Source organism: Halichoerus grypus, chromosome 1 (genome assembly GCF_964656455.1).
Source record: "Halichoerus grypus chromosome 1, mHalGry1.hap1.1, whole genome shotgun sequence".
NCBI lineage: Eukaryota > Metazoa > Chordata > Mammalia > Carnivora > Phocidae > Halichoerus > Halichoerus grypus.
This window is the reverse complement of record NC_135712.1, coordinates 209847018-209858344: the sequence shown is the minus strand read 5'-3', so window position 1 is coordinate 209858344 and position 11327 is coordinate 209847018. Positions and strand designations below refer to the sequence as shown.

The window sequence follows — 11327 nt, the reverse complement described above, 5'->3', positions numbered from 1 at the left end:
GGTCTGAAAGCAGGCATTAGTGGCCACCAGGAGAATAGCCCCAATAGGCAAATACCACCACATGGCAGAGTGAAATGCATCCCTGTGGTTCTGTGCCTGGACCTACCCAATCCCTTAAGTTTTTGTTAGGAAAGATCATTGTTTTATCACTTGACCCTATTGGAGTTGAGAATTTTCTTAGTACAGCTGAAGGCATGCATCCTAACTGAGTTGAAGTATCTCAAATCTTCCCAAAATATAAACTAATATAATCATGCCAATTTTATAGGCGAGGAAACTGAGTTTAGAGAGTTGAAATAAAGTGTCAAAGGCCACATGGCTATGTTTTGGTGGAGGTAGGATTCAAACCCAGCTGGTCTGATTTCAAAATTCTTACCCTTAACCATTTGATCTCTGGTTTCATATATTCAAAGTTGGTCAGGCTGTCTGGATCACACATTATTTCTGTCAAATTCCAGCAGTGTAAGCCCAAAGCAGTTGACACATTAATGGAAAGATGATATTCTAGAGATAAGTTTCCTCAAAGCCCCCATCATGTCCTTGTTCCTCAGACCATAGATAAAGGGGTTCATCATGGGGGTGACCACAGTGTACATGACTGATACTATTGCACTCTTCCTGGAAGAGTGTGTAGCTGCAGAACTAAGGTACACCCCAAAACCTGTCCCAGAGAACAGGGAAACAACTATTAAGCATGACCCACAGACGGAAAGTGCCTTATATTTTCCACCACCTGATGGGATTTTCAGGACAGATGAGGTAATTCGAGTGTAAGAGATAATTATCCCAGAGAGAGGAATAACACCCAATATGCTGGTCACTAAATACATGAGGATGTTATTGATGAGGATATCAGAACAGGTAAGCTTGAGAATATGAGCTAATTCACAGAAAAAGTGGGGAATTTCCAGGTCTGTGCAGAAGGAAAGTTGTAGTGCCATCAAAGTGTGGAGAAGGGCATCCAGAACACTAATAAGGAAGGACAGCAGAACCAGCAGCCTACAGAGTTTGGGGTTCATGATGATATTGTACCTCAGTGGGTGACAGATGGCCACAAATCGATCAAAGGCCATCATGACCAGAATTCCATTTTCTAATCCAGCAAAAGTCAGGACAAAGCAGATTTGTGTGAGGCAGCCTGTGTAACTGATGGATTTGCTCTGTGTCTGGATGTTCACAAGCATCTTTGGGATCATTGTGGTGGTGAAACAGATGTCAACAAAAGATAGATTAGAGAGGAAGAAGTACATGGGGGTGTGGAAGTGGGAGTCATACATAATGGCCAGGATGATGAGCAGATTCCCAAGCACAGAGACCAGGTACACAGACAGGAATAGGCAGAATAGGAGGGGCTGCAGTTCTGGATCCTCTGACAGTCCCAGAAGGAGGAATTCTATAGTACCTGAGAGGTTTCCTGATTTCATGTTGCTGAGGGGTCTGATAGAAAAGATGGAGGTGACAAGAAAACAAAACTTAAGAGAAACTTTCTTAAACATGCCTATCTTTTCTCCTGCTTTCCTCTCTCCCCTCTTTACTCCTCCTTTCCTTGCTTTGTGTTCCCCTCAACATTCCCCCCCCATACCATCCTGTCCCAAGTTTTTATTTTCTATCAATTCTTTTTTTTTAAATTTTATTATGTTATGTTAGTCACCATACATCATTAGTTTTTGATGTGGTGATCCACGATCCATTGTTTTCGTATTAACACCCAGTGCTCCATGCAGTACTATTTTCTATCAATTCTTTGTCAAGTAGAGGTACTTAGTAAGAAAAGAGGAATGAAACATTACCCGGTTAAGATGCCTACAAACAGGGGTACCTGGGTGGCTGTCGGTTAAGTGTCTGCCTTCAACTCAGGTCATGACTCCAGAGTCCCTGGATCGAGCCCCGTGTAGGGCTCCCTGCTCAGCAGGGAATCTGCTTCTCCCTCTCCCTCTGCTCCCCCCCGAAATGCTCTCTCTCTCTCAAATAAATAAATAAAATCTTTAAAAAAGAAGCAAATACACCTGGATGATTACACTTTCAGGGTAATGCGGGGACTTACAGTAATAAATGCAAAATGTTTGACGTTGCACATGCAATTAATAACACTTCAGTGTTTTATCCAATTATCTCTATGTTTGGGAGAAAAAAAAAATGACACTCAATTTTAGAAGTTCCCTACCTCTTTCTCACTGGTATTTTCTCTTTTCCACTTAACATTCTTTAACCACATAATGATGAGGTACAAAAAGAAAAAAGATAAAAGAATGAAAGAAAACAAGAAAGGGGGAGATAATTCTAAAAATATTCAAATGTTACTGGAAGTCATTAGAGTCAAGCTCTGTGCTTAGCTTAATAGTCTGGATAGATATATTTACCCTTTTATTGACTTTCATACATACCCCGTAATGTCTTTCTCTCCCATCATTTTTCCTTTTTTTATTATGTTCAGTTAGCCACTGTATAGTACATAATTAGTTTTTGATACGTTCAATGATTCATCAGTTAAATATAACACCCAGTGCTCATCACAGCATGTGCCCTCTCATTTTTCCTTTCTTACCACAGTTTCTGAAAGTGAAAATTAACCTCTCTTTATCTAATAGCATAGGTCCCTCCTATTTTTGTCTTAACCCATGTCTTTCATTTATATCATAGATAATATAAAAATGTTCTTAAAAGTTCTCATCACAAGAAAAAATTGTATGACCATGGGTAGTGATGGATGTTACTGAAATTTATTCTGGTAATTATTTTGCAATATTTACATATATCAAGTCACTGTGTGGTACACCTAAAACTATTGCAATGTTGTATCTCAATTAAAAGAAAGAAAATGTTAAAAGAGTAAGCCATAGATCAGACCCTCCTTCCTATTATTCCTGGTTCAGCCCTCTCAGCCCCTGGTTCAGGGAAGGAGTCCCATGTGGACCAACTCAGGACCAGCTCCAGGCCTCTCATATCCCATCTGGCTTATCCAGATTCCTGAGAAATTGCTCATGATGCCCCCTAAAGTGGCAATAAGGGATTGGCATGGGTTAGCAGTGTCTAAGCATCTGCCTACCATTCTCATGAAGTAATGAATTGAAGGAATTTCTTAACAATATCTCAAACATATGATAGAATCACAAGATGTGTACAGTGAGCCCACCTAATGTGAGCCCTTTGCTTCACAAATTGAGGCCCTGAGCAGAGTTGACTTTTTTCCTGGAGAAAGACAAGGGATCATAAAAACCATCTAGGGATAAGGCTTGAACAGACACTCCTTGGTTTAATCATGAATCCCCCAATTGCAACATGGATCTGTGACACGAGAAGGTCCCTGAACCTCTCTGAGCAGATTCAATTTTCATTTTTTTTAAAAAGATTTTGTCAGAGAGAGAGAGAGCACAAGCAGGGGGAGAAGCAGACAGAGGGAGAAGCAGCCTCCCCACAGAGCAAGGAGCGCGATGTGGGACCCAATCCCAGGACCCTAAGATCGTGACCTGAGCTGAAGACAGGTGCTTGACTGAGTCACCCAGGCGTCCCAATTTTCTCATTTGTATAATGGCAACTACTATAAAATATACAAAGGTACTACATCAAACAGTAATGATGTATTGTATGGTGACTAACATAATACAGTTAAATTAATATATACACCCACACGTAGACATACACACACACACACACACACACACACACACAGATATTACACTGATGAAAAATGAAAAGCACCAAGCACAGTGGGGCCTTGCAATGACTTCCTATCACTTTTGGTTTTAGCTGTGGACAGTCCTAATGTCTAGAAGGGAAGCTGAGAGTGAGACAGAATGAAAGAGGCAAGGAGGGAAGGCACCCCAAGAATATGATCTCAGGGCTGAAAGGGATGTACTCAAATCTCCACTGGGAGCCCTCAGTATAATGAAATAGAGAAAGGAAATAACCTAAACAAACATCAGTATGGGAATACATTCCTAAGTTATGGCATAGTCATGGTACACCGTGTTATTTTAATATTTTTATACTATTATATCATCCTTAATTTCTTAAATGTTTTAAATATGCAAAGTCTAAATATTTACATTATTTCTTGCTGTATAAAATTAAACCAAAAATTATTAAAGGAGAAGAGCAATTTATATGATAGCTATAGCATGATGGAGTTTATGTAATTATAAATACTCCTTAAAATAATTGTTTCATGTTTAATGTTCAATTTAAGTACCCCAAAAAGTACAAAATGACAGTGAAGGGCTTAAGCCCACCAGCCAGCATGACTAAATTTGATATTGTGCCAAGCTTGCCCCAGTTTTATTAATAAAACAATGGAAATCACCTTGAAACCCCAGCATATTTGTACACAATCTCAATAGTGACTTTTCCTCTCAGAGGGAATTTTCCATGCTTTCATTCCCCTGAAATGTTTCACCTGAGTAATAATGTAGCCATAAACATTCTCTGCTTATGTTACATGCTCATATTTGTTATACATAGTACATTATTCAATTCAGCAACTTTTTTTGGCTTCACATTATCTTTTCTCTATTTATCAAGATTGACACAAGAAGATCTGGTTTATTAATTTTAACATACATTCTCTCATCAGTGGGCCTTTGGGTTAATTACAATTTTTTCTATAGTAGAGATTTATCAGACATGTTCACATGTACTAATAGTGTTAAACTACCCATGGCAAATATCCACCAATTCCAGAGTGGTAACCTCTGGGAGGGGAGGAGGGGATATAGAGGATTTGTCCATGATGATATATAGTTATCCCTGTCTGAAGGCAAAGAAAGGCCTTTCTCTGTGGGATTTGGATCTGATACTCCGTTTAAAATATAATGGTAATATATAATGTGTATGTAATACTTTATTATTTTAAAAGAAAATATCTGAAGATAATATGGCCAAAATGTCAGCATTAATTCTGCAAAGTGGTTGCATGGCTATTTATTTTACTGCTCACTGTGCTGTTCTTATGGCTTTAAATATTCTCTATTTTCTTTGGGGATTTTCAGAGAAAGACTGGAAAGGTAGACTAATGGGTCTCAACCTCCTCTCTCAAGGTCCTTATGGATAAGAAGTAGGAACAAGACTTGAGTTCTCTGAGATAAAAGCTGGAACCAGATATGGGAAAATTGAGAAGCCAAACTCATCCATCCTAGTCCCATTCACAGCCCCCCAAAATGAGGGAAACCAGAGAATTGTAGAATTATCTGTCCAATTTTTTTTTTAAGATTTTATTTATTTATTTGACAGACAGCGAGCACCAGCAGGAGGAATGGCAGAGGGAGAAGCAAGCTCCCCGCTGAGCAGGGAGCCCAATGCAGGACTCAATCTCAGGACCCTGGGACCATGATCTGAGCCGAAGGCAGACGCATAACCGACTGAGCCACCCAGGCACCCCTATCTGTCCAATTTCTGAAGGGGCTAATTCATGTTCAGGTAGGGAAAGAGTCCCTGGAATTTAAAAGGCAGAGTAATAGCGGGAAATGAAAGCTGACTGCAAATTCAATGTAACAAACTTACCAAACTTTCTCTTACCTCTTGGATGTCCTCCAGATAGGCTGATTTAAAAAAAAAAAAAAAAAAAAAACTGTTCAATTTCTCACAGCATTTAGTAGGGCAAATCAGATTACCTTGAAGTCACCAATGAGTAATTCACCTTTCCTCTAGATATTGAAGGGTAGAGATGGGAAATCTGTCCCCAGGAAGGGCAGAGGGACCACGTAAGGCAATTGAGCTCCCCAGGGCAAGAGGGAGCATCTCAGGAGACTCAGGTGTGTTTCCTGACATGAACAGGTCTTTGACAGGAGTGGTCACAGATAGACTCTGCAGTCTCTGTGGCCCTGGGAGCTCAATTTCCAAAGCTCATTAGCCAAATATGTACTGTCGTTTCTTCCCCAAGGCATTTCAAATCCTTAAGGAGAACAGCTCATAGAAAGGACTCATGGAGGACCAGATTTCCTGATCCTGAGAGGACAGGTATACATCATTCTCTTCCCATGTTTCCTCTCACCTCCAGACAGGGAATCTCATTCTTGAATTTCTTCGGTCTGACCTTAAGAGAATTGATGAGCTTCTCATTAAACCAATTCCCAGCGTTCTCTGAGGCAGAGATTATCACTGGAAGAATAAGAGAAGCAAAGTGGTGTTTAAGTCCCCATAGGGAAGAGACTGGGGATGCAGAGCATGTATCATGGGAGCATCTCCACAAAGTCACTCTTAAGAAATTTTTCTTTAACTAAAGTCTCTTAATGAATGAGGTAAGTACTATAATAGGAAAGAGTGCATGTAAAGAAACCAATTTACTAGTTACTTGGGCAGGCTTTTGGAGATTGTCTGGAAAATCGACTTCAAAACTAGCAATCTTAGAGATCACACACCAAAAAAGCACTAACCAGAAGGAAGCAGGTGATAAATTGCATTAACCTTGGGAAACAGGGATATACAGGACTCTGTACAAACTTTTCTAGTTAAGTGCAAAACTGGTTCAAAATGAAAAGTTTTTAAAAATTTAAAAATCAAAATATGGTCCTACAACATACACATCAAAACTGCCAAAATGAAAAAGACAGTGTAAAGTATTACCAAGAGAGCACATATGCATATTGGAACAACTACTTTGTAAAACCGTTTGGTAGTGTTGAATAAACATGACCATGTGTATTCCCTATGACCCAGACTGCACTCCTAAAATATAGACCCTACAAAAATACATACAGCTGTGAACTAAAACATGTACAAGAATGTTCATGGCAGAACTACTTATGACTATAGGGCTCCTGAGTGGCTCAGTCAGTTAAGCACCTACATTCAGCTGGGGTCATGATCTCAGGGTCCTGGGATAGAGCCCCACATCAGGCTCTCTGCTCAGCAGGGAGTCCGCTTCTCCCTCTCCCTTTGTCCCTCCCCGCTTGTATGCTCTCTCTTGCCCTCTCTCTCAAATAAATAAAATCCTAAAAAAAAATACTCCAATTATAAACAACCCAAATGTCCAGAACAGTTTTATGAATTGTGCATATTCATAAAATGGAAAGCTATATATCAATGAGAATAAAACTCTGCTAAAGGAAGAACATAGATGAATCTCACAAATAGAACTGAGCAGAATCCAGATACAATAACAACACATCAGGTATAATAGTGCATGTAACTCTGTAAACATACTGAAAACCACTGAATTTTATACTTTATGACATGTGAATTATATCTCAATAAAGCTGTTAAAAATGCATGATTCTAGGGGCACCTGGTCAGCTCAGTCAATGGAACATGCGACTCTTGATCTCGGGGTTGTGAGTTCGAGCCCCATATTGTGTGCAGAGATTACTTAAAAAAATCTTTTTAAAAATGCATTGGATCCATACAGTACACATGTTCTGGTGGCAAGAATCAGGGTGACTGTGAGTGAAAAGGAAGCACTGAAGGAGGATTCTAAGTGCTGAAAATGTTCTACTTCTTGACCAGTGTGTGTAATAGCTAATATAGGTAACCTCCACCCTGGTACCCCAGTAGCAGTTCAATTTTTTAACTATATATATAAATTTCTAAAAATCTGACATAGGTTATATTGGTTAGTGACAGTCATTTGTGAATAAAACCTCCCTCCCAACACACACACACACACACACACACACACACACACACACACACTATAAACATGGTGGCTTAAAACATTAGGTGTTTATTTTTCTCAAGTAACAAGTCTTGAAGTCACTAAAGGTTTTTACTTTCGGCGTCAAATGGTCACCTATCTAGGGGATGAATAAAGGATTTATCACAGTCATTGCATAACTTATATTTCTCCCACAGATCTATTATTCAGAGACTTTCTCCCATTCTTTACATCCAGTTCTCCTCTGCAGTTAGCATTTGCTTGTATGCCTTCAAGATTGAGAGTTCACTGAAAACTATTGCACATGGACATTTACTAGGAGTTATTCAGCATGAGTGCTCTCGTGATGCCGCCGAAGGGAGGAGAGCTTACTGAAAGCATGTCCACAGACACTGCATTGATAGGGCTTTTCACCAGTATGGACTCTCTTGTGCACAGTAAGATTACACCTCACGCTGAAGGTTTTCCCACATTGATCACACTCATAGGGTTTCTCTCCAGTGTGAGTTCTTATGTGTATTGTAAGGGACACATGCCTCCTAAAAGCCTTTTCACACTCATTACACTTGAAGGGTTTCTTTTCCCTGGTGTGCTTTTTCATATGTCTCCTATGAGATAAGAGACCACCGAAGGCTTTCCCACACTCCTTACACTCATATTGTTTCATTTTCATGTGAATTTTCTTATGCAAAGTGAGGAAAGATTTCACTCTGAAGGCTTTCCCACACTGGTTACATGCAAAGGGTTTCTCTCCAGTGTGAATTCTCATGTGTTCTTTAAGGCACGAGTGATCCCTGAAGGCTTTCCCACAGTCATTGCAAGTACACGGTTTCTCTCCAGCATGCATTTTCTTGTGCACATTAAGATTACAGCTCATTCTAAAAGTCCTTCCACATTGATCACACTTGTAAGGTTTCTCTCCAGTATGTATCCGCAGGTGTGTCTTCAGGGCTGACAGACTACTTAATACTTTTCCACAGTGGCTACACTCAACGGACTTCTCACCAGTGTGGACCCTCTTATGTCTTGTAAGGTATGAAAGAATACTGAAGGTTTTCCCACAATCATTGCAGGCATAGGGCTTCTCTTTGGTATGTATTATCTTGTGCATGGTAAGCCTAGAGCTTCTACTGAAGGTTTTGCTGCACTGATCACATTTGTAGGGTTTGTCCCTTGAATGAATTCCTTCATGTTGTCTAAGAAGTGAACTATCTCTGAAGGTTTTTCCACAGTCACGGCATTCATAGGGCTTCTCCCCAGTGTGAATTCTCTTGTGCCGTGTAAGATAAGAGCTTGAACTGTAGGCTTTCCCACATTGGTTACATTTAAAAGGTTTTTCTCCACTGTGGGTTCTCATGTGCAATGCAATGGATGAGTGGTTCTGTAATACTTTACCACACTGGCTACACTGAAAATATTTCTCTCTAATGCAAGTTTTTTCATGCTTAAGATATAAGATTGAACTTGAGACTTTCCTAGAGTCAGTGCATTCATAGGACTTCTCTCTTGTATGTTGCTTCTTACGCACAGCTAAGAAAGAACTCCTGATGAAGGTATTTTTATCATTTTTACAGCCATTGGATTTTTCCCCCGAAAGAATGCTCTCATGTGGGTTAAGGTGTAAACAATCTCTGAGGGCTTTCCCAAGATGAAGGCATTGATGGGGATTCTCACCAGGATGAATTCTCTGATTCTGAGTGATGCTAGATTTCATGCTCAAGGCAATTTTATTCTGTTCAATGGATCTTCCTCCATGAGTTTGCTCCTATTGGTTAAAGTAAGTTATGATCACAAGATTTATCACATTCATTATATTGAGAATCTTCCCCCCATACTCATAAATTCTGACATCTTTAAACAAGCACTTTATTAGAATTAGAGCTTACCTAACATTTTCTTAGTGAATATACAGTTCCTGTCTGAGTTTATTAGCTTGAATAAGATGAATCTTATACCACATTGCTCCCATCAGGGTCTCTTTAGAGTTTTAACACATAAATGCTTTGGAGTGAATGTTTTCAATATTTAATATCTAACTTCCATTATGAAAATATTTACTTTGGGGATTCTCAGCAACCATTTTTGGAGCTAATGGGTAAGTTTCCTTCAAATTCATGATATTTAGAGAATTTCCTGTTTTCTATTGGTAAAATGAGTGCCTCAAATTTCCCCCTTAGTATTACATGGACATCTGGACTTCTAACAGAGAGCAAGAAATTCTCATGTGACTCTTACCTTCTTGCCACTGAGTGCTTCTTTCTCCAAAATATCTTGCTTATGTTGTGATTGTTTGGTTTTAAGGAGAACCATCCCATCTGAACAAACTGGGGGAAAGTAAGTTTTTGTCAATATGCTGACAAGGAGGTAAAGCCCAAGCCCAATCTGACAGAAACAGGAAGCAACCTCGAGCATGAAATGGTGAGTAAGGACAAAACTAAGGTCCATGTGGATTTCTCTTCAAATTGACCCTAAACTTAGGAAGACAATGTGTGAGAAAAAAGTATTCTTGATCAAAAGAATGATATTTACATGCTTCAGTGTTTTATATCACTTATTAAGGAAGGTTCTATCCTGAATGAAAATTATGTTAATAAGCAAAGGCTATAGCTACACACACACACACACACACACACACAAAATGGGAATAACTAGACAGTGATTCTAGATGTAAATATTAAAGCATAAGACAGGTCTTTCTTTCAGAGCATAGGAAAAGTATGAAGGACATTAGGAGAAGGAAAGGAAAAATGAAGGGGGGGAAATCAGAGAGGGAGACAAACCATGAGAGACTATGGACTCCGGGAAACTGAGGGTTTTAGAGGGGAGGGGACTGGGAGGATGGGTTAGCCCAGTGATGGGTATTAAGGAGGGCACATATTGCATGGAGCACTGGGTGTTATACGCAAACAATGAATCATGGAACACTACATCAAAAACTAATGATATACTGTATGGTGACTAACATAACATAAAAAAAAAAGTATGAAATGATAGGTTAAAAGTCAAAGATTAGGGAATTCTGAAAGTACATGAATAAGCTCATACCAAATGGTCTCTGCTTTCTACTCAAATTTAAAGCGTATTTTTTTTTTTTAAAGTTCCCTGTTTGACTTTTCATAATGTACCTCTTTCTCACCCCCACCAGATGTGGTACAAAACATTCATATATGCCCGTTGCTCACCTGAACAGGTATCTTGATTTCCTGTCTCTGTTTTCATTTCATCTTCCTGTTCCATCTGGGTGATCAGAGTGGGTTTGCTGAGCTGCTTTTCTACAATGGGGAACAATGGATGTGAGAGAACCATGTAGTGTATAACAAAACTACCATCAAACTGTGGAAACTTTTATCTTTGAGGTTCTGAAGATAGGCAAGTGTGGCTTTAGGAGTAGCAAAATGATTATGACAAATTTCTAACAGACCAAGCAAAAGTAAAGCACTTGGGAGATCAGCTTTCAGAAGGATAGAATGAGGACCCTGTTTAACTTATCTCCCCCACTAAACAACAAATGATGGGCAAAACAAATAGAATCAATCAATTCAGAACTCTAGAAATTAACCAAAGACACAGAACAAATGGAAAGTTGTCTATCCAAGAAAAATCACCGAACCTTGGTAAGGGAAAAGGGTCTTTGACATTTTAACTTCAGATTATTTCTATTCTTCCTCTCTCCTTAGCTCTATGGCATAGTAGTCAAAATTCAGCAGCCTTGCAGTCAACAAAGAGACCTGAACATTGTTAA

At 39.3% G+C, this 11327-nt stretch overlaps 2 protein-coding genes across 2 annotated transcripts; both read right to left on the bottom strand.

Annotated features, from left to right (window-relative positions):
- Positions 1 to 485: 485 nt before the first annotated feature.
- On the bottom strand, positions 486 to 1424 carry LOC118553261 (olfactory receptor 7G3-like). Its single transcript, XM_036120242.2, has one exon. The coding sequence runs from the start codon at positions 1422 to 1424 to the stop codon at positions 486 to 488; it is 939 nt and encodes a 312-aa protein (XP_035976135.2).
- Positions 1425 to 5397: 3973 nt separating this feature from the next.
- ZNF317 (zinc finger protein 317) lies at positions 5398 to 10891 on the bottom strand. The gene is made up of 6 exons (XM_078059497.1): positions 10768 to 10891; positions 9821 to 9909; positions 8273 to 9350; positions 7958 to 8101; positions 5987 to 6093; positions 5398 to 5427 (listed from the first exon to the last, which is right to left on the bottom strand). The coding sequence occupies exons 1-6, from the start codon at positions 10889 to 10891 to the stop codon at positions 5398 to 5400; spliced, it is 1572 nt and encodes a 523-aa protein (XP_077915623.1).
- Positions 10892 to 11327: the final 436 nt, after the last annotated feature.

Coding starts and splice junctions, on each gene's coding strand:
- LOC118553261 (XM_036120242.2), bottom strand. CDS start 1,424: ATGAAATCAGGAAACCTCTCAGGTACTATAGAATTCCTCCTTCTGGGA.
- ZNF317 (XM_078059497.1), bottom strand. CDS start 10,891: ATGGTTCTCTCACATCCATTGTTCCCCATTGTAGAAAAGCAGCTCAGC. Junction 6,094..7,957: donor TGTCTGTGGACATGCTTTCA/GTAAGCTCTCCT, acceptor TTATTCTTCCAG/TGATAATCTCTGCCTCAGAG. Junction 5,428..5,986: donor ATGAGATTCCCTGTCTGGAG/GTGAGAGGAAAC, acceptor TTTAAATTCCAG/GGACTCTTTCCCTACCTGAA.